The sequence below is a fragment of the Periophthalmus magnuspinnatus genome, chromosome 1, assembly GCF_009829125.3.
Source record: "Periophthalmus magnuspinnatus isolate fPerMag1 chromosome 1, fPerMag1.2.pri, whole genome shotgun sequence".
NCBI classification, from domain to species: Eukaryota; Metazoa; Chordata; class Actinopteri; order Gobiiformes; family Gobiidae; genus Periophthalmus; species Periophthalmus magnuspinnatus.
Window position 1 is genome coordinate 6,419,393 of NC_047126.1, and position 26,183 is coordinate 6,445,575.

General features: G+C 44.0%; 1 protein-coding gene across 3 annotated transcripts; it reads left to right on the top strand.

The window, feature by feature from the left end:
* The first annotated feature begins 723 nt into the window (after positions 1-723).
* Positions 724-25,866, top strand: lpar2b (lysophosphatidic acid receptor 2b). 3 transcript variants are annotated; one of them, XM_055223902.1, is made up of 6 exons: positions 732-851; positions 932-1,055; positions 13,248-13,635; positions 14,711-15,205; positions 21,548-21,807; positions 25,531-25,866. In XM_055223902.1, exons 3-6 carry the CDS (start codon positions 13,380-13,382, stop codon positions 25,621-25,623), a joined length of 1,104 nt encoding a protein of 367 aa, XP_055079877.1. In that variant the 5' UTR covers positions 732-851; positions 932-1,055; positions 13,248-13,379; the 3' UTR covers positions 25,624-25,866. The 3 variants fall into 3 exon arrangements, with proteins under 3 accessions (XP_033843231.1, XP_055079877.1, XP_055079881.1); XM_033987340.2 differs by having other exon boundaries at positions 724-1,055; XM_055223906.1 differs by having other exon boundaries at positions 798-1,055; positions 25,537-25,866.
* Positions 25,867-26,183: the final 317 nt, after the last annotated feature.

Consider the following 26,183-nt stretch of genomic DNA (forward strand, 5'->3'; position numbering starts at 1 on the left):
CTAGACTGAACCTGAACTAAACTTGAACTAAATTTGGACTAAATCTAGACTAAACCTGGACTAGATCTAGACTAAACCTGGACTAAATCTAGACTAAACCTGAACTAAATCTAGACTGAACCTGAACTAAACTTGAACTAAATTTGGACTAAATCTAGACTAAACCTGAAATAAACCTGAACTAAAGTTGGACTAAATCTAGACTAAACCTGAACTAAACTTGGACTAAGTCTAGACTAAACTTGGACTAGACTTAGACTAAATCTAGACTAAACATGGACTAAACCTGAACTAAATTTGAACTAAATCTAGAATAAACTTGTACTAAACCTGGACTAAATCTAGACTAAACCTCGACTAAACCTGAACTAAAGTTGGACTAAATCTAGACTAAACCTGAACTAAACTTGGACTAAGTCTAGACTAAACTTGGACTAGACTTAGACTAAATCTAGACTAAACATGGACTAAACCTGAACTAAATTTGAACTAAATCTAGAATAAACTTGGACTAAATCTAGACTAAACCTGAAATAAACCTGAACTAAAGTTGGACTAAATCTGGACTAAACTTGGACTAAATCTAGACTAAATCTGGACTAAACCTGAACTAAATTTGAACCAAATTTGGACTAAATCTAGACTAAACCTGGACTAAACCTGAACTTAACTTGAACCAAACCTGGACTAAACTAATTGGCGGCAGCAGCTGTAGGGGGCAGGGCTGGAGCGCAGATTGGCACCGGCTCTCACCCTCGCTCTAACCCCTCCCTCGGTGTCTTGGGGGCGGGCACAGCTCAGAGCGCGCCGCACCCTTCTCCCGCAGAACTGCAAGCGCACGGCTGGAACAGGTAACCGCCGCTCACTCCCGGAAGTACGTCCGTGTGCCTGAGGTGAACCCGCTCTGGATTTGTACCCTCGGACGTCACAGGCCCATGGAGAGTCCGTGACAGGCTCCGGCGGCTCGGACCCCACTGTGCGTAAAGGAGGAACCCCGCTGCGCATGAAGAGCGCCTGGAGGGAGCTCGGGTTGGCCGCTCGTCTCAGGTTCTAAGGTGAGTCTCTTCGTGGTGAAGGTGCGGGGGAGGAGGGAGTGGTGCCGCGCGGGTCTGGAGCTGATTATTGCGCTCTGGCCTTTGTCACAAACAAACTCCTCCACAAACTCCTCCACAGACTCCGGTCGCGTTTTATATCTCTTTTCTCGCCTCTTTCTCCTTGACTGCTCTGCTTGATTCTGCAGGAAAGAGACACAGCAGGACAGAGGAGCAGAAGGGAGAGGAGCAGTGGGGAGAGGGGGAGAGGAGCAGTGGGGAGAGGGGGAGAGGAGAAGAGGGGAGAGGAGCGGAGGGGAGAGGAACAGAGGGGAGAGGAGCAGAGGAGGAGAGGAGAGATGAGCAGGGGGGAGAGGGGGAGAGGAGAAGAGGGGAGAGGAGCGAAGGGGAGAGGAACAGAGGAGAGAGGAGCAGAGGAGGTAGGAGCGAGGAGGAGAGGAGAGATGAGCAGAGGGCAGAGGAGCAGAGGGGAGTCAGCCAGGAGCAGAGAGGAGCAGAGGATGGAGAGGGAGCAGGAGTGAGACAGGGAGCAGGAGCAAGAGAGAGGAGCAGAGGGAAGTCAGCCAGAAGCAAATGGGAGAGGAGGAGACAGAGAGGAGCAGGAGTGTGTGAGAGAGAGAGGAGCAGAGGTGAGAGGGAGAGGAGAAGAGGAAAAGAAAGAGGAGCGAGGAGCAGAGGAGACACGGGCTGGGGGGTCTTTCCTGTATCATTAAATCAAAGTCAGACCAGTGTCTTCATTTTCAGATAAACAGGTTTTCACATATTTTTTTAATTAGTTTATTCAAATTCGTGATTATGCAACATGTCAAAGCTCCTCTGCTGATGTCCCGTGTGTGTGTTTGTGTCTGGGTGTGTGTGTGTCTGTGTGTGTGTGTTTGTGTGTGCCTGTGTGTGTTGTAACGATACAAACTGTGACACAAACACTCTTGTATGACTCCTCAACCCTCACGTCACCTCCACCGTGTCCTTCCTCTCTCCTCCTCTGAGCTTCGGGACAACACTTAACATGGTGCGTTCGATTGACAGCTGAGAAAGCGGAGGGTCGAGGAGAGGAAACGAGACACGCCCCCCTGACCCCTGACCCCTGACAGTGTCGACCTAATGACAGGAGCACGTCTGCGAACTCAGAGCAACTTTTACTGCTCCTGTATGACACAAAATGAAGTTTGAACCGTGTTATAATGTCGTTACCTCATCAAAAACACACCCACGGTTTCATTTTGTTTTGTTTCACTCACATGTGTTTGAGTAACGTGTGATGTTTGTCTGCAACTCCAAACCTCAACATACTCAAACATAACATCTCCTTTTACTTTTAGTTCAGCAGAGATGAGTAAATCCAGATCCAAATGATTCTTTTACTTAAATAATACTTCCACCACGTGACATCACAAGGTGGAACAGCGCGTTTTTTCACTTTCATTTCGCCTAAATCTGCGTTTGGTTTGCGTGTTAAACAAGTGTGAATGAAACAAAACACAACTCCAGACCTGTTTGTGATGAGGAAATGACATTTGAACATAGATCACAACTGCGGCCAAAACACGAGAGCAACAGGATGAGCCGCGCACGTCTGGAGAGAGAAAAAACTCAGTGCAGTGATGTGACGTGAACGAGTCATTTTGAACGTTTCCTTAACCTAAATGATGAAAACCGGATCGCATTTTTTAAGAGAACCAAATATTCTGTCAAATTTTTCAGTATTTTTGTTCTGATCTGCGCTGAAACGACAAGAATCGGCGCAAAACTAGAGCAGGCGTGCACAAAAAACATACTTGGCATCATATTAACAGTTCGTTTTTAATTATTATTATGCAAAAGTGCAATAAATTCAAAGGATAAACTCACTCCCACTCAGTTTGAACCATTTTAAACACCTCTGTGATTAGTTTGTGCATAAATTGAGTCCTCACATTGGCTTCTGTCACATAAAACAACCAGTATTTTGAGCAGAACTTTGAAATGAACGGATTAAAAAGATTCGGATCCCATAAAAGAGCCGAAAGTCCCATCAGTCCTACGGTGTGTGCACGGACCGGGGCAAGCTCAGACCTGCGGGGGCCAGAGCTCTGCAAACGAAGCCTCTTTATGCAGATACAAGAGTGTGAACGCTCCAGGCCACAGGGGAACCACGGGCCCATTGTGACGGGACAAGTACAGGCTTAAACTAACCGTCCGACAGCGCGGGGGGCCACTGTTACCAAAGAACTGAGGTACCTAATACTCGCTTACGTTTACTCCAGTGACTTCAAAGATATTGTACTTTTCAGCAGCTGCGTCTACTTGAGTAATATCTGTTTTTATTGAAGTAAAAGCAGTAGAGGATGAAGTACTGGTGGAGGTAATGTTTAAAAATGAAAAGAAATAAATGTATTTGACTAAAAGTATTTAAGTACCTCTTGAAAAATATACTTTAACAAATGAACAGCACTTGTGTGAAATACTTGTTACTCTTAAAGTGTAAAAAATGTAGTGATATTGATTCAAATTGATACAGATTTTGGTCAACAGTTGCAAAACAAATTTATTTCTTCTGTTTTGTGTTTTTATTTTTGTTGAAGTCGAAGCTTGAACTCGAAAACTTTGCTCAGGATGTTACCACGAACACGATCAAAAATACACCTAAAACTACATTTGAGAGCAATATCTGTACTTTCACTATATTTTTGAAGTAAAAGTAAAACGTTTCCACTGTGAAATGTACTTAAGTAAAGTACAGATACCTAAAAATTCTACTACTTTGTTCCCTTCCACCACTGAGTAACTTGAGTAAAAGTTGTGGTTCTTCTTCCCACTGTGAGTCTAAAGTGATTTGAGTTTTTTATGTGACAATATGAAATGATTTGAACATTTGCGTTTCCTTCAGACATGATGTAGTTTGGCTCATTTTGCTAATTATTTCATGTTTTACATTCACCTCAAACTGTTACTCTTTAAATTACTTGAGTAGTATATTTGCCAAGTACTTTGTTTTACTGTTTCTTGAGTAATATTATTTTGAAGTAACATTACATTTTCAGTGGTCACGGTGTGCACTCAAATACATTTATAACATCTGACCCATTAAACCAGTCCATCCAGGTCTATACTGGTCTATACTGGTCCATACTGGTCCATACTGGTCCATACTGGTCCATACTGGTCCATACTGGTCTATACTGGTCCATACTGGTCTATACTGGTCTATACTGGTCTATACTGGTCTATACTGGTCTATACTGGTCTATACTGGTCCATACTGGTCTATACTGGTCTATACTGGTCTATACTGGTCTATACTGGTCTATACTGGTCTCTGTGTCTTATACTTGTTCTGATTCAGCTCAAAATCATTCTAAAGTTCTTCAGGAAAGGTTCATTTTTGTCCTGTGAATGTGACTTTTTCAGTTTTGATACTTGCTCAAATGAGGATCTAGTTTCAATATAGATTCATGTCTAATTTCTCGTACTTTTGACAGTCCTACTTTAAAATTGTAAAAAAAAATAATTACAACATTTGTGATTTTGTGTCTTTCAAACCTGGCTGTGATGTGGTGGTGGTCCCTCCTCGTCCTCCGTCTTCATCCTCCCTCCTTGTCCTCCTCATCCTTCTCCTCTCTCTCCTCATTCTCCTCCCTCTCCTCCTTCTCCTCCCTCTCCCCTCTCTCCTCTCTCTCCTCTCTCCTTCTTCTCCTCCCTTTACTCCTCTCCTCCTCCTCCCCCTCCAATCTCTCCTCCTCCCTCTCTTCCTCCTCCTCCCTCTCTTCTCTCTCCTCTTCCTCCCTCTCCTCCTCCCTTTCCTCTCTCTCCTCCTCCTCCCTCTCCTCTCTCTCCTCCTCCTCCTCTCCTCTCTCTCCTCCTCCTCCTCCCTCTCTTCCTCCTCCTTCCTCTCCTCTCTCTCCTCTTCCTCCTCTCCTCCTCCCTCTCCTACTCCTCCTTCTCCCCCCTCTCCTCTCTCTCCTCCTCCTCCCTCTCCTCTCTCTCCTCCTCCTCTCCTCTCTCTCCTCCTCTCCTCCTCCTCCCTCTCTTCCTCCTCTCCTCCTCCCTCTCTTCCTCCTCCTCCTCCCTCTCCTCTCTCTCCTCTTCCTCCCTCTCCTCCTCCCTTTCCTCTCTCTCCTCCTCCTCCTCTCCCTCTCCTCTCTCCTCTCTCCTCCCTCCTCTCCCTCGCCTCCTCCCTCTCCTCCTCCTCCTCCTCCTCCTCCTCCTCCTCCTCCTCCTCCTCCTCCTCCTCCTCCTCTCCCTCCAGCCCAGGCTGCAGTATCTCAGTGCTGTGTAAATAGTTCTCTCTCAGGGCCTGATCACTGGTAGAACCCGTTTGTTCCATGTCCTTAAGGTTTGACTGAACCGCAGCTCCAGTCCACTTAAGTACATATTTATGTGTACTGTATTTTTAAAGGTCCTATACTACGAAAAACTGACTCTAGTGATCTTTAAACCACGTTATAATACTGTTACCTCTTCAAAAACATGCCTGGAGCTGCGTTTTGTTTCATTCACACACTTAAACGTTCGTCTGTACATCTCCAAAGCTCAAAATGCTCCGTTCACCCTTGTGATGTCATCAAGTGGTAGTTTATGTTAGCAGCTTTAGTCTCATTTGAACTGTATGCTGTCGTTGTGTCCTTGGGCAAAAAAAACAAACACTGAACTCACCTTTCCCCTCGTATCTGCGCACACTGGTGTATAAATGTGTGTGTGGATGTGTGCGTGTGCCCTCTACACTACACATGTGGTTATTTTTGTGTATCGGTAAATGGTCACACGTTTTGGTTTAACGTTTGTTGAGCTGAGCTTACCACAAAAAGTCTACAGTTTCCTCTGGTTTATCAACAAGTGAAGCAGTTAAAATAAGGCTAAAATAATTGCTGTAGCTTCAAAGTTTGGCAAATTCAGAGCTGCAAATGATTCTAGTGAAGACGTTTGGAGTTAAAAACGCCGTAAATCGCTTCTTTTATTCGCAATTGATGACATCACAAGGTGGAATAAAGTGTTTTCAGTGTGAGAGAAGAACTCGGCCTAAATATGCAGGTGTGTTTGTTTAAAAAAAAATGTGTGAATGAAACGAAACACAACTCCGTGGCTGTTTGTGACGCGAAAACAACATTGTAACAAAGCAGAAAATGGTGTAATATCTCGCGCTGAAATGCATGAAATTCTTGTATTTGTAGTTCACCAGCTCAGATTTCACTCGTCTCTGTAGGAAGGAAAGTTTTTATCGATACTAAAACTAGAATCAAAACTAGATCCTCTACTAAAAAAAGTCCCATTCGTAGAAAAGGGACAGAAATGAACCCTGTATCAGAACAAGTACAAAAGTCGCTGACACTTTTAAATCTTCAGTCGCTCCTATAATTAAGTTACACTCACCAACTTTTAGCAGTGGATAAGCTGGACCTTCTGAGATTTTTGACAATATATGCAGTTATAATTGTTCACTTACACTTGAACTTATCACTACTTAAACTATGGGAAGTAAAATGACCTAATTGTTTAAAATAATGTTCAAGTGTCCACCATTTTCGGTTTAGCACTGAACACTTTGCACAACATTTAAAAGCACGTCCGGGTTTATGGCTTTTATTTGCTCCTTGATATTACGTTTTAAGTCGTTTATTGTCTAAGATTTATTCGCAAACGCCTTTTCTTTAAGATCGCCCGCACCCTGTATAAGACCACTATGGAATCTACCTGGAGTACACAGATACAAGGCCATAATGGAATATAAAAGGAAGTACCAATGTTAGTATCATGACAGCAGATTCCTGTGTTTAGCAGTTCAGATTTCACTCTTCTGTGTGTTGAGGCTTGCGGGCGTGTTTCAAATCTGCCCCGTCGACTGAATTTTGATTACAAAACTTGCCATTAACATTTCGGTGGAACGTTTGCAAAGTAATTGTGTTCGTAAATGCCGTAGCCGTACTACTCACCAGCCCACACTTGTAAATGCATGCATCTTTGTACTCATAAAATACTCGTAAAAGTAATAGCTCCATCATGGCGTTGTAAATGATGTCGTATTAAACCCACAGAGGAGAAAGAGGGCCGCTGCTCGGTGTCTCAGATCTGACCCGAGCATGTGGAAGGAAATGGAGTGAGGTTTGCTATTACCCTGATGCTTAAAGAGGGTATTTTACTTCTATGGGGTATTAAAGAGGGGTATTTTACTTCTATGGGGTATTTTACTTCTATGGGGTATTTTACTTCTATGGGGTATATTACTTCTATGTAGTATTAAAGGGGGTATTTCACTTCTATGGGGCATTAAAGAGGGGTATTTTACTTCTATGGGGTATATTACTTCTATGTAGTATTAAAGGGGGTATTTCACTTCTATGGGGCATTAAAAAGGGGTATTTTACTTCTATGGGGTATATTACTTCTATGTAGTATTAAAGAGGGGTATTTCACTTCTATGGGGCATTAAAGAGGGGTATTTTACTTCTATGGGGTATATTACTTCTATGTAGTATTAAAGAGGGGTATTTCACTTCTATGGGGCATTAAAGAGGGGTATTTTACTTCTATATGGTATTAAAGAGGGTATTTTACCTCTATGTAGTGTTAAAGAGGGTTTTTTTTTTTTTACTTCTATGGGGTATTAAAGAGGGGTATTTTACTTCTATGGGGTATATTACTTCTATGTAGTATTAAAGAGGGGTATTTCACTTCTATGGGGCATTAAAGAGGGGTATTTTACTTCTATGGGGTATATTACTTCTATGTAGTATTAAAGAGGGGTATTTCACTTCTATGGGGCATTAAAGAGGGGTATTTTACTTCTATATGGTATTAAAGAGGGTATTTTACCTCTATGTAGTGTTAAAGAGGGTTTTTTTTTTTACTTCTATGGGGTATTAAAGAGGGGTATTTTACTTCTAGTTATTGAAAAAGAGGGGTATTTTACTTTATGGAGTATTAAAGAGGGGACATTTTACTTCTATGTAGTATTTTACTTCTATGTGGTATTAAGGAGGGGGTATTAAGATATAAGATATGCCTTTATTAGTCCCACAGTGGGGAAAGTCTCCACCTGTGCTGGTGCAGTGTGTCACAGTCTCAGCATTAACAGAGGGAGGAACAGACACAGCATCACAATCACATGTGAGACGTCCCGGGGCAGATAGTATGGCCTCATGCAAACAGCAGCTCCATGTCTTTGTTACAGCTGCATCTTCACTGTACAGTGTCCAGGTTTGCACCACTTCTCATTCACAAACAGAGCCAAACCTCGTCCTTTCCTCTGGCCGCTCTCTGCCGTCCTGTCTGCGCGCAGGAGGTGAAAGTTGTCCATTTGCGGGGTTAACCGGGACTCCGTGAAAAGCCTGATGCTGCTGTCTCTGTATTCTCGCCGCCGCTAGTTCGTCCGTCTTGTTCGAAATAGACCGCGCGTTTCCCGCGATGACAGACGGGAGCACAGGTCTGGAGCGTCTCTTCTTTTCCCGGAGTTTACGTCCCGCTCGTCTGCCCCTCCGCGTTCCCGCGGGGATGTCCTGTCGATCCTGCGGGAGCGCGACAGACCCGCGTGGAGCCATCAGCTGTTCTCTGGAGTAAACAATGTAAATACAACAGAAAAAACTTAAACTAAACAGAAACACCGCGTTTCTGAAAAAAACACACTATTTACAAAGAGGCTAAAGAGTAAAAAGAGTAGGAAAAAGTTGGAAAATAGAGGAGCGCGATGCAAACCAGCTGCTGCTCTCGCAAGTAAATAAATAAAATAAATAAAATTTTATATATATATATATATATATATATAACTTTTTTTTTTTACCTTCTATGTAGTATTAAAGAGGGGTATTTTACTTCTATGCAGTATTACCAAGGGGTATTTTACTTCTGTGGGGTATTAACTGCGATCACATAACATATTTTGATCACTGTTTCCTTTTATTGATTTAAAAATACTATTCTCTGCATTCACATGTTTGTTTTTGATGCTCTGAGTCCCTCCTCCCTCCTCTCCTCTTCTTAAATCACACCACCTTCACAAAACGATCTGCGTGCAAGTGTCTGTTTCGTTTGTTGTCTGTTTTGTAAATTTATGGAAAGTTGTCGTGTGGGGATGGGTGACGTGGGCTTGTGGTTGGACTTTTGCACAGAATCTTGCAGTTAAACCATAAAGTGTTTGAATAGGACTCGAGAGATCGCTAAACTACTCAGACGTGCACGGATGACATTTTTATCATATCCCCCGTCGCTTCAGAACAGAAACAGCAGCTAAATGATTAAAAAAAACAACTTGAATTTTCCCAGTTGTTCTCAAGTTATATTTTAAAGCCACAGTATGTAACTTTTCAATAATAAAATCATGTTTATTTCATTATGGTTGTGTTTAATGCACTGGGGGGAAAAAACTGAAAAATACGCATCCTGTGACTTGCATGTCCACAAACCTGACTCTTACTTTGCATGTTTCCATGGAAATTTTGTTCCTTTGGTTGTAATATTCCAGAGTATGGCATTAAACTCATCAATCTCTATGGAAAATATTCTGAAGTATGTTTTTTTTTTAGCTTTTTATTTCGCTGGAATCATGCAGGTGATGTGCAAAACAACAGAAAGTTACATTTGATATGATTTTGCGGCACGTTGCGAGGTCACAAAGGCACGTTACAAAGCTATTTATTTAGTCACATGTATTTATTATAAAAGAGGGTGTCTCCATGGTAACCGCTGAACATTTCGCCATAGACCCCCGTGCGATGTCACTGCAAATCAATACTACAAACAAGTGAACTACATATAAAGTGTAGAGAGAACCATTTGTCTCTAAAACTCCCAACGTTGCAGCACAATAAGACTGAAGCTTCAATTCAAATGTATTCAAATTCACAAATCATTCAAATCACTGCCAGAAACTCACAGCCTTCGACCTTTTAATGGCGTCATGAGCAGAACGCCACGATGACCACAATCGAGCACTGATAAGTATCTCGGGGTTGGTTTTAGTGTTACGGTTTACAGCAGGGGCGTCAAACTCAGATTTACAGTGGGTCAAAAGTCAAAACTGAGACAAAAATCACAGGCCGAACTCGATATTTACTGAAAAATTGACTGCACCTGATATTTAATGTCTAAACTTTTTATATGGAAAAATCACACACAAAATCAGGAACAGCTCAGGCTTGATATTACAAAAATAGAAAATAAAGTAGTATTAATTTCTTATGTAAATAAATGAAATAAATTATGTCTCTCTCTGTAAGCCTTTCAAATTCTCTTTTAAAATAAATATTTTTTTTCCCCACAAGCCCAAACAAACAAAAAAAGTGCAGAGAAAACATATTCAAGCTCAATTTGCTACACTCTGATTTACTCATTCTGGGATTTGTAGTAGCGCTGTATACTGACAGGACAGCTCTAATGCACGTTTGATATGATCGCACGGGCCAAATAAAATTACACCACGGGCCAGATTTAGCCCCCGGGCCTGAGTTTGATGAGCTAAAATTATCCTCCTTTCTGGCTTGTCTCCGTAGAGATGGTGGAGTTAAATGTCATACTGTGGAACATTCCAGGCAAAGCAAACCTCTGCATGGAAACAAGCAGGTGGTGAATCCTCCTCCTCATATTCCATGAAGATGTGCGCTTAGCCTGGAATGTTCCACAGTACTGCATTAAACTTATCAAGCTCTGTAGATCTTCAGCAGCCAAAACATCTCTGGATGAACGAAAGATTACACAGACTTATCTCCATGGAGACAAACAAGTCGCAGCACTAGGCTAAAGTTCAGGTCTGATCTGTGGAGACAACATCCAAAAACCGATTCACAGTAAAAAATACGTAATTAAATATGCACACAACAGGTTTAATGCCATTCTTTGGAACATTTTAAGCAAAGGTTTCAGCAGTCGTCACCTGGATACTGTTTTTGTGATAAAACTGTTTTGGGGAAACACTCCTGGACGAATAATCAGTTACACCAAGTTTTGAAGTTCGATGTATTGCTGAAGAAAATCTAGACGATAAACAATAATATTAGAACTAATTTATTCCACTGACACAGTAACCCTAAAGTCAAATTATGATGATATGGTTAAAAACACAAAGACGCTTAAATAAACATCAGAATGAGACACTTTATTAGTTGGTTTGTGACTATAATGAGCCATAGAAGTTATTTATTCAACTCTCCTTGGCTCAAATCTAATCGAAAACAGGAAAAATAACAAAACATTCCCGATTAATTCTAAGAAAATGTACCACGATAAATATTGGAGAATATTAGTGTTACATTAGAGTCTATTTTTAGTTTATTTTTAAATCTATTTTTAAATTATTTTAAGCTATTTATCTATTATCTTGTTTTATTGCATGTACCATTTTCCTTCTGTTCTTAACTGTGCGGTGCAATACTGGAATTTCCCCACTGTGGGACTAATAAAGGCAGATCTGATCTTATAAATACTGACCCCCAAAAATGATTATTCCATGTAACATTTACCGAATTAGGCCTTTCACAATTTTGAAGCTCGATATATCTTTACATCTAAATATTCTGATAAATGATTATATTGAAACTACTTTAAGACCCTGATTAAGATTAAAATAATTAAGATTAAAATAAAGCAAGATGATCCCACGAGACCCTTTTTAAATAGACAGTATCATTAAAGACATGACCTGAAACAAATAACTGTCCGAAAGCTCCTCGAATTAGCCATAGAAATGACTTATTCAACCATCTACGAGTCAAATCATATCATACTACAACTACAATAAATATTAAGGCCCAAAATATATTGTTCAAGCTTTTATATATTCAATGATAAGTTGATTACAGTCATTATTGTAGCCAAACCCGCCAACCAAAATGTAATAGCGTACACTTTTAAGGCAGTATAACATCACAAATTCTCTTTATGCTTTATATTCTTATGCACAAACCTGTGTATTTCAGACCGTGACAGTTTCGGTTGCTCTCTGCTGCCTTCCTCTTCAGTGTTACGTGATGTCATTATGATGTCTGCTCAGCTAATTTAAAGAGATTTGTCGCTGACTTCTGCAGAACTGTGTCCGAGGTGTGAGAGAGTTGTTACCCCCCCCTCATCTCGATTTACAGTCTGATGGGCACGTTTCTGGATCTCGGTGTGACATAAACAAAGCTCTGTGCGTAAGAGTCTAAAGTATCATTAAGTTGGTGAGTCCACTGTCTAAAGTGAACCGTACCGCCCCATTTGAGGGGTCTGAAGTGGAACCTAGAGGGTACTAGCTCCCACAGGGGGCCAGCGCTGTACGGATTGATTTAGCTAAGGCCTGGCTACATAAGAAACAAGATGATTGAACAAGAGAGAACGCAGACTCAAAACGGCAAAAATATAACTTTATATAACTTTTTCTGCATGTACTTCACTTCTCTGTGCCCCTACACAACCTTTTAGTGGCTCTTTATGTAATGCAGTGGGTTTGACTCAATATAATATGTACGATCTTTATATGCGAGCTGTACATCAGGAAACGGGAAACGCATTTAAATTGCCATTACAAGAAATATGGTGGTTTATCACAAGGTCAGATTTAATGAGATTATTTTGCTTATGTTATTTCAAATAACCGCAATGTTTTATCTGTTTCATTTGTGTTTTATCTTGTTTTGAATTGAGAGAGAGAAAGATGATGATGCTGATAATTAGTTTTCTCTCAATTCTACCACCATATTTCCAGTAATGACAACTTGAAAGTTTTTTCTGTTTATGATGATGATGTTTCCTGCTTATGATGTTCATTTATGAAAATATTGAGTCAAAGCCACTACATTAAATAAAGAGACGCTAAAACGGTGTGTAGGGGACAGAGAAGTAAAATACATGCAGAAAAGGCTAACGATAAACCGGAAGCAGTTTTGTGTTTATGCTAGCTTTAGCTTTAGCCACAAACTTGGAATTACTGAACGTCTTTTTGTGAACCGCTGCCATCGGGCATAAAATTATGAGTATAAATCTGATACGATTTAGATTTTATTTATTAAGAGTTACGTTTGGGTGACGTCAGTGTCTCACGGAGCAGAGACTTGCCTCTGGACCCAAAGCCCGGACCATGGAAACACGACCGGGCTGGAGGGAGCTGAACCAACCGGACCCACTCCAAACGAACCGTGCCAGTGGAAAAGAGGCTCATGCACCATTGTGATAAATTGTGATATGAGGTTTTGGTTTTCTCGCAGCCCTGTACTCCTTTGTGTTCAACTGTGAGCTCAGTCCTGTTTGTTTTCTCAGGTTCCCTCCACATCCCGCTTGGCCCTCGGCAGATATGGGCTTTCAGTGCACCCTCCAGCAGACAAAGGCCGTCTGAGAACCAAAACCCTCTTCCTCTCCTCCTCCTCTGCATCTCCCCTCTCCCGCCTGAACATGGACACCAACACAGAGGACCAGGAGGGATGCTACTACAACCGCACCGTCAAGTTCTTTTACACGGAGAGCGGGAAGAACATCAGCGACCACTGGAGGAAACGGGACTACGTGGTGGTCACCCTGGGCCTGACCGTGTGCTTCATCGTCATCTTCTCCAACCTGCTCGTCATCCTCGCCATCCTCAAGAACCGACGCTTCCATTACCCCATCTACTACCTGCTGGGGAACCTGGCCCTGTCTGACTTCTTCTCAGGTACCACACGCCCCACACTGCTGCCCGACGACTGGATTACCTTCTTAACAATGTGCCAGAATGTTTGGGAGGTAATCCAAACCAGTTACCATGATGACATAATGCATATATTAGCAAACGCAGGTAGCAAGCACAGTTTATCACAGTTTTTAAACTCTGTGAAAACCGTAGACTGTATAAAGATGGACATAGTTAGCCCACTAGTCGAAACGTTCCAAGTAGGAAGTGAACGTGGGCTCATTTTGGCTCCATCGACTTTGGTTTCAATTAACTTTCTATTGAAAAATGGTGGCTCCTCTCTCTATGGCCGCTGTCAGGTTCATCATTCTCACCTTTCTTTTCATTATTTTATCCCTAAATCAAGATATGAGCATTAATAACAGACCAATCGGGTGCTTTCTTTCCCTGATTGTGCTCCGAGACGGGGTGTCTTCAACAGCCAGTCTATCTATGATGAAAAATGATGAAAAGTCCAAATCTGATGATGGTTCTGTGTCCATATAACTCCATGCACCAGTCTCATGTGGACAAGTTTATGTTTTGTTGGTGTCATTCCAGAGCAGCTTTCATGTTCTAGTGAATGAGCCTTGTGGGTGACCCTGGTTTAGGGAGCCAAAAGGAAAATAAAAATAGACAAACATATTCGGAAAAGCCTGGTGCATGGAGTTGTGCGTTTTGTGGAACTAAAGGGAAAATATTATATAGTGGCGTATGGTTTGTTGACTGAGTGCGTTCAGTCCTGTCACTTCTAGTCGACAGTGGAACACATAACATATTGTAAATCTCTTATCGACCCTGGTAAGTGTGCTCGACCCTATTAAAATTTCAGCCTCATTTTCAGAACGACTCAATACTTAACACCAATTCTGATGCCATGATGATGATAATAAAAACCCTTAATTCAAGATCATTCTAAAGCTGTTCAAGAAAGGTTTATTTCTGTCCTGTGAATGTGACTTTTTAGTATTGATACCTGCTCGAACTATCTAGTTTCGATATTAGATATAGTATTGATATCAGATTTTTCATACTTTTGGCCCCGTTTTGTTTTGTTGACCCTGTGTCTGTCCCACAGGGGTGTCCTACCTCAACCTGATGTTCCACACTGGGCCCTGGACCATAAAGCTGAGCAAGTACCAGTGGTTTGTGCGCCAGGGCCTGATAGACACCAGTCTGACGGCCTCTGTGCTCAATCTTCTGGCCGTGGCGGTGGAGCGACACCAGACCATCTTCAGCATGCAGCTCCACAGTGAGATGAGCATCCGGCGCGTGGTCATCATCATCGTGGCCATCTGGATTTTGGCCATCCTCATGGGGCTGGTGCCGACCATGGGCTGGCACTGCCTGTGTGACCTGCCCAACTGCTCCACCATGGCCCCGCTCTACAGCCGTAGCTACCTGGTCTTCTGGGCCATTCTTAACCTGATTACCTTCTCCATCATGTTGGCCGTCTACACCCGCATCTTCCTCTATGTGCGCCACAAGAGCAGGCAGATGTCCCAGCACACCTCCCACCTGCGCCACCGCGAGACCGTCTTCAACCTCATGAAGACCGTGTCCTTGATCCTGGGTGAGTCAACGTGATACTGCAGGAGGGGCCAAGTACCACACACAGGAGTACACACAGTAATACTCCCAGTACCACACACAGGAGTACGCACAGTAAATCTCCAAGTACCACACACAGGAGTACACCATAGGATTACAAGTACCAAGTCACAGTAGTACCAAATACCCAGAATTAATACTACAGCAAAGTCCTGGAGCATACAGAGTCACAGTAATCATACACCAGAGTACACAGTGTCAGCAGTACACACAGTCACAGTAGTACACCAGAGTACAGAGTGTCACAGTAGTACTTGATAAATTTTGAACTAAATGACCCAGAAAAGCTGCATTTCCTGGTTCCTCCCACCTGTCTGTCCCTGTCAGCCAATCACAGCCTCAGTACCTGTGCCTCTGAGCCAATCCCGCAGTGTCAGTCCTCCCTGAGTGTGTGTGTGTGTTTGTGTGTAGGGGTGTGTGTGTGTGTGTGTGTGTACAACCCTGGGCCTATTCTTCGAAATAGGTGTTCAGAGAAACCCCAATCCTGCTCTGTCCTGTCCCGGCTTGTTCTCCCTCCTCTCATCTCTCTCTCCCTCTCTCCTCTCCTCCCCTTCGTCTTTCCTCTCTTCTTTCCCATTTTATCTCCTCTCCTCCATCACACTCCACCCTCTCTTCTCTCTATTTCTTCACTTATCTTTTGATGTTCTTCCTCACTACCTCCTTCCTCTTTCTCTCTCCTCTTGCTCTATTCTCATTCCCTATTTATGCCTCCATCCCCTTTCTTTCAGTTTGCAACCCTCTCTTTCTCTTTTCTCCTCTTTTCTCTCTCTCTCCTCTTCTTTCTCTCTCACTCTTCTGGTTCCCCTTCTCTCTTACCTCCCTCTGTATTACATCTGTCTTGCACTCTCTCTCACTCTCTAGCATTCTCTCTCTCCCCCTCACTCTTTCCTCTCTCTCTTGTCCCACTTGGCAGCTGTCCCTGTCCTTCCCAGGCTTTCCCTCTCCCTGCTCTCCCTCTCTTCTGTCTCTATCTCGCTTCCTCTCTCCCTCTTCATGTCTTTTCCTCTCTCCATGCCTTTCTCCTTTTGTCTCTCTCTCTTTCTCTGTCTTTCTGTCCCTCTGTTTCTCTCCATATCATCCCCCACTCTCTCCTTCTCTCTCTCCTTCTCTCCCCTCTTCATCCCTCTCTCCCTTTTCCCCTCTCTTTCTCTCCCTCTTTTATCTTTCTCCCTCTCCCTTCCTCTCTCTCCCCCTCTCCTCTGTCCCCTCTCTCTCCCTGTCACCTTTTCTCGCTCTTCATGTCCTTCCCTCTCTCCCTCTCTCTCCTTTTCTTCCACCTTCCCTCTCTCTACCTCCTCCCTACTTTCTTTCTCTCCCTCTTCCCCTCTCTCCCCCTCCCGCTCTCCCTCTTACTAACTCTTCCTCTCTGTCTCCCTGTCTCATTCTCTCCGTCTTCATGTTTTTCTCTCTCCCTCTTTCCTTCTCTCTCTCTTTGCCTTCTCTCCCTCTTTCTCTCTTTCCTTCTCTCCCTCTCTCTCTTCACTTCTCTTCTCCCTTCTCCCCTCATTCTCTCCTCTCTTCCCCTCTCTCCCCTCTCTCCCTCTTTCTCTCTTCCCCCCTCTCCTTCTCTCCCTCTCTTCCCCCCTCTCCTTCTCTCCCTCTCTTCTCCTCTCTTCCCCCTTCTCCCCTTCTCTCCCTCCCTCTCTCCCTCTTTTTCCTTCTCTTCCTCTCTTCCCCTCTCTTCCCTCTCCCTCTTTCCCTCCCTCTCTTTCACTCTTTCCCTCTTTCTCTTTCCTTCTCCCTCTCTCTCCATCTCTCCCTCTCTTTTCCTCTCTTCCCCCTTCTCCCCCTCTCTTCTCCTCTCTTCCTCCTTATCTCCCTCCCTCTCATTCTCTCTCTCTCTTCTCCTTCTCTCCCTTTCTTCTTCTCTCCCTCTCTTTCCCTCTCTTCCCCCTTCTCTCCCTCCCTCTCTCCCTCTTTCCCTCTCTTTCCCTCTCTTCCCCCTTCTCTCCCTCCCTCTCTCCCTCTTCCCCTCTCTTTCCCTCTCTTCCTTCTCATCCTCCCCTCTCCTCTCCCTCTCTCCTTCCTCGCCGTGCTCTCTACATTCCTGTGTGTTTTAAAGTCCTCCCCTGTTGCACTGTGCAAGGGCTGAGCTCCAGGAGGAGGGGGGGGGGCGGGGTGGCTGCACGTGCCCGGACACAGCCTGCATATTTGGGCTGAGTGTGACAGAGAGCAGCCTCCTCCTCTGGTTCGTGCCACATCGCCCAAATATGCGGCTCTAACTGTAAACACTGTCATGATCGTCCTCTGTGTATTGTAAAACGTCAAGCAAATCACTTTTTCAGGACTGCGATAACCACGGAATCTAACTCCTCTGATGGGGTCGCCATGGAGCCTGAAATGCTCCGCAGTGTGACATTAAACTTATCCGTCTTGCATTTATTCAATTACAACACATAAATAGCAGAGAAAAACATCTGTTCATGTCGCGCGTTATTTCAGACAAAGCAATGACACCACCACGGAGATAAGCAGGTGGTTTACCCTACACCAGAAAAGTTACATGGTATAACTTTAGATCAAAATTTAAAGGGCCAGTACTTGATTTTTGATTGATTTTCCCCATGTATTTGAGCAAAATGTGTCCCAGTACAGATATATTGTATAATGTAAGCAGCTCTTGAGGTCAAAATAAGCCAGCTGTGTCCTGTCTGCGGTTTTATTGTCCAATAATCAGGGAGTGCTAGTTGTTCTTAGCCCTGAGAGTTGTGAAAAGGGCTTATAAACTCATCCCTGTGAATAACTAGGATGTTCTGAATGCCTAAGTTAAATGAGGGATAACATTGGACCACGGCAAACAGTTTGAAATTAACTATCTCTGTTTTGTTCGTGTTTTTAAGACAGTAAGTTGGATCGTGGCCAATTTAACTTTGTCAAAAGTACACACATGGCAGTACTCTCATTATGGCAACACTAAACAGCGCAGAGTATCACATGTTTTTTCCCAGAATCCTTTGCCCTAGTAAACAAATGCACAAAAGGCACCAACGCTTTCAGAATCCCATTATTGCTCATGTTTCACATATCAAATTATGAGTCAATATTGTGACAGGCCTGCCTCCGCCCTGTGTGAGAGGGGAGGAGGGGACAGATGGGGGGTGTAGGGGTGAGAGAGAGGGGGACAAAAGTGGGTGAGGGTGATTAGAAGGTGGAGGGTAGGGAGGGACCAGACACAAGAATGGTTAAAGTTTGTTTTATTTGTTTTCGCTTGGTAAAAAAATGCAAAATAAACTCCTTTATACGTTAGAATGTGAAGGACGGTTAGAAAAAAAAAAAAAACCTTCACATGTGCTTAACCCCCGTGTAAAATGCACAAGGCTCAAACTAAACAAACACAGTTACACATGCGAGGTCTAAGTAAAGCGGAGGAGATGGGTGGAGGGCAGGGGTCGGGAAGGATGAGGGTGGAGGGTCCCTGGACGGTGCTGTATGTTTGCAGGGGAATTCCTGGAGTGATGGTCCAGTGATGAAACGGGATCCTCCAGACTAAACCCCCGAGCGGGACTGGAGTGTACCCAGGAATGTGCTGCTCTGTATCTCCACCTCCAGTGCTCCCCAGCTCCGCCTCCACCTCAACCATCTACGTCCCCCCCTGAACCTCACCCATCTTCTACCCCCTCTAATCGAAACTTCATCCAAACGTCGTAGTTTTTGGAAATGTGCTGCTTTGCTTCTTCTGCGTCTTCACCTTCACTGCTCCCGCTGGTTCTCCACCATGACCCCATCTACCCCCACCTCCCTCAACCCTCACCCTTCTGCTACTCCGTGCCTCCTCCGAGCCTCACCCATATTCTCCACTTCCCACATCTCCACCCTCAAAGTGTACGTAGGAATGCGCTGCTTCTTCTTCTCCTCAGTGTCTTCACCCCCAGCGCTCACCTGCTCCTCCACCATCGACCTCCCCCAAAACCCCACCCATCTCCCCCACTTTCCCCCTGATCCTCACCCATCTCTCCCATACCCCACCCATCTCATCACCCATCTTCTCCCCAGAGTGTACCCAGGAATGTGCTGTTTCTTCTCAGTGTCTTCGCCTCCAGTGCTCCCCCCTTCCCCTCCACCATACCCCCACCCACCTCCCCAAAACTTCACCCATCTCCTCCACCTCTCCCCCGTACCTCACACATTTCCTCAGCCATCTCCACCACCCAGAGTGTACTCAGGAATGTGCTGCTTCTGCTCAGTGTCTACACCTCCAGTGCTCCTCCTGTTCTTCTACCATCCCCATCAGCTCATAAATAACAGCTAAATGTATTTTTCTGCGATTATAAAACCATTTGTTAGACATTTGTGTGAACATGCGGCCGTATAATGTTTTTTTTCTAATTCCATATTTCCATTTTGATGCCTTAGTATGTTCAGAAAGAGCGCACAGTGAACGGGACAGCGCCAAAAATATGGGACAATACCAATATCAAATAATTGCATACATAAAAGTCAACAAAAAAACAAATAGAGACACACTGTTAGTTGAGATGTCATTATTTAACATGGCTTGAATGAGGAGGAAAACCTTTTTAAATGCGTGTCATGATTATTTTTCTGGGGTCAGTATTTATCGTGTGTACACTTTGACTATACGATAAGTAAGTTTTAAGCTGCAAAACGTTGAATTAATAACTTCTGTGTGTTTAATTTAGCTGTTTTTTCATGGCAGCTCATAATCTTTTAAGAATATTGTACATTTTGAATTGTTTTTATGGTTTAAATCTGCTCTTAGGTTTTGGTGTCAGTGGCATAAATTAATTGAATATTATCCTTTATTGTCTATTTTTACTTCAGCAATATATTGAACTTCAAAATGTGTTATTGCGACAGGCGTAACCTGTAGACCCAGAACATTCCACAGCCGTACTGTATATGGGCCTCTGCAGGTTGACAAACACTGCTCCTCACATGTCGCCTTTTCTCACCGGAGCTGAGGCAGGAAATGCAAAAGTAGCAGATGTAGCCCTTTAGAAACCTGCGTGTAAGACGTATGAGAGGTCACAGGAAGGGTTTCTATTGTTACTGGAACGGTTTTGAGATGACGGCTGCGGTTCTCTGCAGAGAGCTATGTACGTCCCTGTGTCTCCACGGGGGCTCATTCTGTGTAAAAGCAACTAACCCTGTAGTTTAGACCTCTACAAACATGTCCCAAAATGTCCCTGTGTGTCAGATGTCCTCCCTGTGTCTTCATGGGGCCTTATTCTGTGTAAAACCCTCTAACCCTGTAGTTTAGATCTCTACAAACATCTAATCTAATCCAGAGTCTTGGATTTGTTTCAGCAGTTCAGATTTCAATCCTCTCTCAATTCTCTCTCAATTCTAACAATATGACATTTATCTTATAGAGAATATCAAGGCTAAACTAGAGAAGGGAATGTTATCAGGGCCATCTACCTTGACCTAAGAAAAGCCGTCAATACGGATATCTTGATTGCCAAATTATCAACGTTTTACTTTTTACCAAAACTCTTACAGTGGGTGGGGTCATATTTAAAAAAACAACAATGTGTTTGAGCTGACAATAAAATCCCTGATGTAATGTCTCATAATGGCTCAACCCTTGGCCCTCTGTTATCTACTCTGTTTATGAATGATCTGCCTGATGTGTGCTCTGCAACGTCATGTCAACTACGCGCCATAGTCTGTGCACATGTACAAACACAGCAGGCTGCTGCTAAGCAGGTGTCTGTAATGGTGACAGTGTTTTGGTTAAAACACTCATGTTTACTCATGTTTATGTTTTTCTCAAAGTGCTAACAGAGAGAGCAGTCCTCTAGTTTTGGTAGATGGACAAGCACTACAAGTAGTACAAGAATACTATTAGTATTTAAGGTGACACGATGGACTCTCAATTATCATTTAAAAAGCATATCAGGAATGTGAAAAAATAAAATTAAGCTCATTAGAAAACAAACTGAACTACAAAGGCATCAAAATTATATCAAAATGCTACCATTCTGTCTCATATAAATTACTGTCTGATGAGCCAAGCAAACAAGACCACACTGCTGCCTATAGAAAGGCTCTACAAACAGACTCTGAAAACACTAGATCACAACGCAGACTCATATCATCAATGTAAAATCCTGAGCAAATATCATTTTTTCAATAGGTCAAACTTAATAATCAAATTCAGACATTATTCTAGTCTATAAGGCCCTCCATCATCTTGCTCCACCCCCATTAAAAGAGTTCATAAAGTTAAATTTAAATACAAACACTCGAGCATCCTATACACCTCAAACCTCTGAGCCAGGGGCCAGGATGTGTGTGCTGCCCCCTGTGGCCCGTACAGTGACTGTGTTTGTCTCCTTAGGGTGCTTCGTGCTGTGCTGGACCCCGGGCCTAGTGCTCCTCCTGCTGGACGGTTTGGGCTGTGACCGCTGCAACGTGCTGCGCTATGAGAAGTACTGCCTGGTGCTGGCCGAGTGTAACTCCTTTGTGAACCCCATCATCTACTCGTTTAGAGACGCGGACATGCGGCGCACCTTCAGAGAGCTGCTGTGCTGCCTGTGGAGGCGGAAGGCAGACCCGGCTCTCACCTCTGGGGTCCACTTCAACACGCTGGAGCACGAGGTACTGTCCGAGAGCAACGGAGACCCCACTAACTACACGCTCACCACTGACAAAGGGCGGGGCTGACCTACTGACTCCGCCCACTCATGAGCCAGGGCTGACCTACTGACTCCGCCCACTCACGAGGACATATCTACTGACCCCGCCCACTCCCAATGGTGGACCTACCTACTGACCCCTCCCACTCTTAAGGGGACGAGGCCAACTTACTGACTCCTCCCACTCCCAGCACTTCTCGATATTCACCGCTGAACTGTTTAAACTGAACTGCTCTACACTTGGACTCTGTGTGTGGTTATCTGGTCTGGGGATGTCCTGTAGAACTGTCCGTGGCTCTGCTGTGGAGGAGACCGTCTGACCGCTGTATAGTTTAAACCTGAGTGTATACTGCATGTCCAAATGAGGTCTGATCTTCTCCACACCAGACCCTGCTCCTCCTCTTTCTCTCATCCTTTGCACCTCCTGTGTTCATATGTGCCTACGCTGCACTGATGGTTTATCTGGAGGTTACACACTGACACCAACATTCTCACTGAGAGGCAGAACGAAGGGAGGCTTAAGACAAAATGCGCTTCTTTGCTTTTTTTGGTCAAATTAGCTTCATATGGCAACATGGAAAGGGAAAGTACTTCTGTCTAATTTTATGTGTGCAGTGTGCAGATACAGTCTTGTTCAAAATAATAGCAGTACAACGTGACTAACCAGAATAATCCAGGGTTTTAGTATATTTTTATTTCTACATGGCAAACAAGTTACCAGTAGGTGCAGTAGATTCTCAGAAAACAAACAAGACCCAGCATTCATGATATGCACGCCCTTAAGGCTGTGCCATTGGGCAACTAGTCGAAAGGAGTGTGTTCAAAAAATAGTGTGGCATCCAGTCAGTGAGGTCATCAATTTTGTGAAAGAAAAAACAGGTGTGAAGCAGGTGGCCCCAATTTAAGGATGAAGCCAACACTTGTTGAACATGCATTTGAGAAAAATGGGCCGTTCCAAGACATTGTTCAGAAGAACAGCGTACTTTGATTAAAAAGTTGATTGGAGAGGGGAAAACCTTTAAAGAGGTGCAAGAAATTATAGGCTGTTCAGCTCAATTGATCTCCAATGCCTTTAAAATGGAGAGCAAAACCAGAGACACGTGGAAGAAAATGGAAGACAACCATCAAAATAGATCGAAGAATAATCAGAATGGCAAAGGCTCAGCCAATGATCAGCTCCAGGATGATCAAAGACAGTCTGGAGTTACCTGTAAGTTCTGTGACAGAAGACGTCCGTGTGAAGTTAATCTATTTTCAAGAATCCCCCGCAAAGTTCCTCTGTTAAAAAAAAAGAGAAGTGGAGAAGCGGTTACAATTTGCCAAAGAACACATCAACTGGCCTAAAGAGAAATGGAGGAACGTTTTGTGGACAGTGTGTGAGACGACCCCCAAACTCTGAATTCAAGCCAGAGTACGCAGTGAAGACAGTGAAGCTTTGGTGGTGCAAGCTTTATGATATGGGCATGTTTCTCCTACTATGGTGTTGGGCCTGTTTATCGCATACCAGGGATCATGGATCAGTTTGCATGTCAGAATACTTGAAGAGGTCATGTTGCCTTATGCTGAAGAGGATATGCACTTGAAATGAGTGTTTCAACAAGACAATGACCCCAAACACACAAGTAAATTTAATGTTATGGAGTGGCCAGCCCAATCCCCGGACCTTAATCCAATCGAGAATTTGTGGGGAAAACCATGAAACGTAAATGAATTGTGGAATGTTGTTAAAGAATCAGGGAGTGGAATAACATCTGAAAGGTGCCACAAGTTGGTTGACTCCATGCCACACAGATGTGAAGCAGTTATTAAAAAAACTGTGGTCATAGTTGCCCAGTGGCACAGCCTTAAGAGTGTGCATATCATCAATGTTGGGTCCTGTTTGTTTTCCGACAATCTACTGCACCTACTGGTAACTTGTTTGCCATGTAGGAATAAACAATATATTAAAAACCTGGATTATTCTGTTTATTCACATTGTACTGCTATTATTTTGAACAAGACTGTACATAGTCTCATGATAAAGTGCGACAGTTGTGCTCTGTGTACGAGTGCTTCAGTCGTGTAATACCTCTTGTCTCCATAGAGGGCAGCAAGGTTAATACAGTGGTTTCCTGTATAGTATTGTAAAATCTTCAGTTGTGCATTTTCTTGTCTCACCACAGCGAGAGTGGAGGTAACAAATTGCACATACAGCTGCAGCAGATACAGGAAGTCTGTGGTCTCCTCACAGACTGTCATGGGCCTCCACTTCCTTCTGAAAGGCTCTGACCTCACTCACGTGTGTGAGAGTGTGTGAGAGTGTGTGAGAGTGTGTGAGAGTGTGTGAGCGTGTGAGAGAGTGTGTGAGAGTGTGTGAGAGTGTGTGAGAGTGTGTGAGAGTGTGTGAGAGTGTGTGTGAGAGAGAGAGTGTGTGAGAGAGAGAGTGTGTGTGAGAGAGAGAGTGTGTGTGAGAGAGAGAGTGTGTGTGAGAGAGAGTGTGTGTGAGAGAGAGAGTGTGTGTGTGAGAGAGAGAGTGTGTGTGTGAGAGAGAGAGTGTGTGTGAGAGAGAGAGTGTGTGTGAGAGAGAGAGTGTGTGTGAGAGAGAGAGTGTGTGTGAGAGAGAGAGTGGGTGTGTGTGAGAGAGGGGGTGTGTGAGAGAGGGGGTGTGTGAGAGAGGGGGTGTGTGGGGGTGAGAGTGTGTGTGTGTGAGAGGGTGTGTGTGTGTGAGAGGGTGTGTGTGTGTGTGTGAGAGAGAGTGTGTGAGAGAGAGTGTGTGAGAGAGTGTGTGAGAGAGAGTGTGTGGGGGTGTGTGTGTGAGACTGAAAGGTTGAGACGTTGCTCTGGGGCACTCCCTCAGACTCATAAAGGCTGTGAAACTGAAGCAGCTCTCATAATGTGTCCATGATTAACCTACAACTTAACTGCAGGAAAGTCCACACCTCACTCCTTCACTGTTTAACATCCATAAAACCAGTCTGACAGAGTCCTGGGACCCTGACCCTGGCCACTTTGTATAAAGTCTTCACATTTGCCAGTACAGCCACATGTACAGCAACAGATACAGGGGCCTCTACAGCCACAGGAGCCAGTACAGGGAGCTGGGCAATTTTGGGGTGGCTCCAACTCTGTTTGGTTGCTGGTTGGTGGTTGGTTTGGCCATAAACTGCTCCACAATGACAGGCTCACGTGCACTGACGGCAAACACTCTCCCAGAGTTTTGTTTTTCCTGTGATACACTGCTGCTTTGCCCAGACAGAACAAGTCAAATGCAGAACAATGTTGGTGTAGCAAATCACAGTCCACTGGACTCAAGTAGACCTCTGGGGTCAAACTCTTACCTTCAGAGTACTGAACCAGGTCTGAACCTGAACCATATCTACACTGAACCAGGACTGAAACAGGTCTAAACCTGAACCTACCATTATATCCTGTGTCTTCTGGGCCCATGAGCCACTGGTGCAGATGAGCTGTTGGTCAGATGTTTGTCCTCAGTCCCACTTTAAGGCCTGTGTCCAGTGCAGAACCTCCCCCTGCTCTTCACTCTGCTCTTATGTAACATTTCAAGTGTGCTTTAGTGTGTATTCAAGTGAACTCAATAAATGCTCGTGTCCACCAGACTGTGGTTTAACAGGGTCTTTTTCCTGTCTCCTTTCACCTGTCCGCTGCTCCTGTCACCTGACTCCTCACTCCTGTCTGCTGTGTCCAGAACCATAAGTCCATCCGTGGAGAGGAGGCGCGGCGCAACGGGACCCCCCTCATGGAGCCGGATAGAGCGGAGCTGTCCCGCACCTGGAGCTAGCCATGCCCCCCGCCCTCACCCTCCACACACAGAGGGCCTGTAGTGTACAGATATGGCTACAATGTGGTCCCTAATTTTATTTTTTATTTTATATTTTTTTTAACTTCTGACTTTTAGAACCGTGACTTTTTGAAAGACTCTCAGTAGAAATCTGGATCTGTGACAAATGTATTTTATTTATGGTTTGAAGATGTTTTTGAACCGTTTAAGCTGCTTGGGATTAAAAGCCATAGCATGAACACAACAACGTTTCATTCTCCTAAATCAATGTCTGAACACGGACAGAAAACAAGAAAAACACCAGGACCAAACCAGGACCAAACCAGGACTAAACCAGGACTAAACCAGGACCAAACCAGGACCAAACCAGGACCAAACCAGGACCAAACCAGGACTAAACCAGGTTCAAACCAGGACTAAACCAGGTTCAAACCAGCACCACACACCAGCACCACACACCAGGACTAAACCAGGACTAAACCAGGACTAAACCAGGATCACACCAGCACCACACAAGGACTAAACCAGGACTAAACCAGCGCCACACACCAGGACTAAAG

Bases quoted from the DNA above. Each gene is read 5' to 3' on its own strand.
- lpar2b (XM_033987340.2), top strand. From the start codon at position 13,380: ATGGACACCAACACAGAGGACCAGGAGGGATGCTACTACAACCGCACC. The intron at 15,206-21,547 runs GTGAGTCAACGT...TTGTCTCCTTAG, and splicing joins GACCGTGTCCTTGATCCTGG to GGTGCTTCGTGCTGTGCTGG. The intron at 21,808-25,530 runs GTACTGTCCGAG...TGCTGTGTCCAG, and splicing joins TCAACACGCTGGAGCACGAG to AACCATAAGTCCATCCGTGG.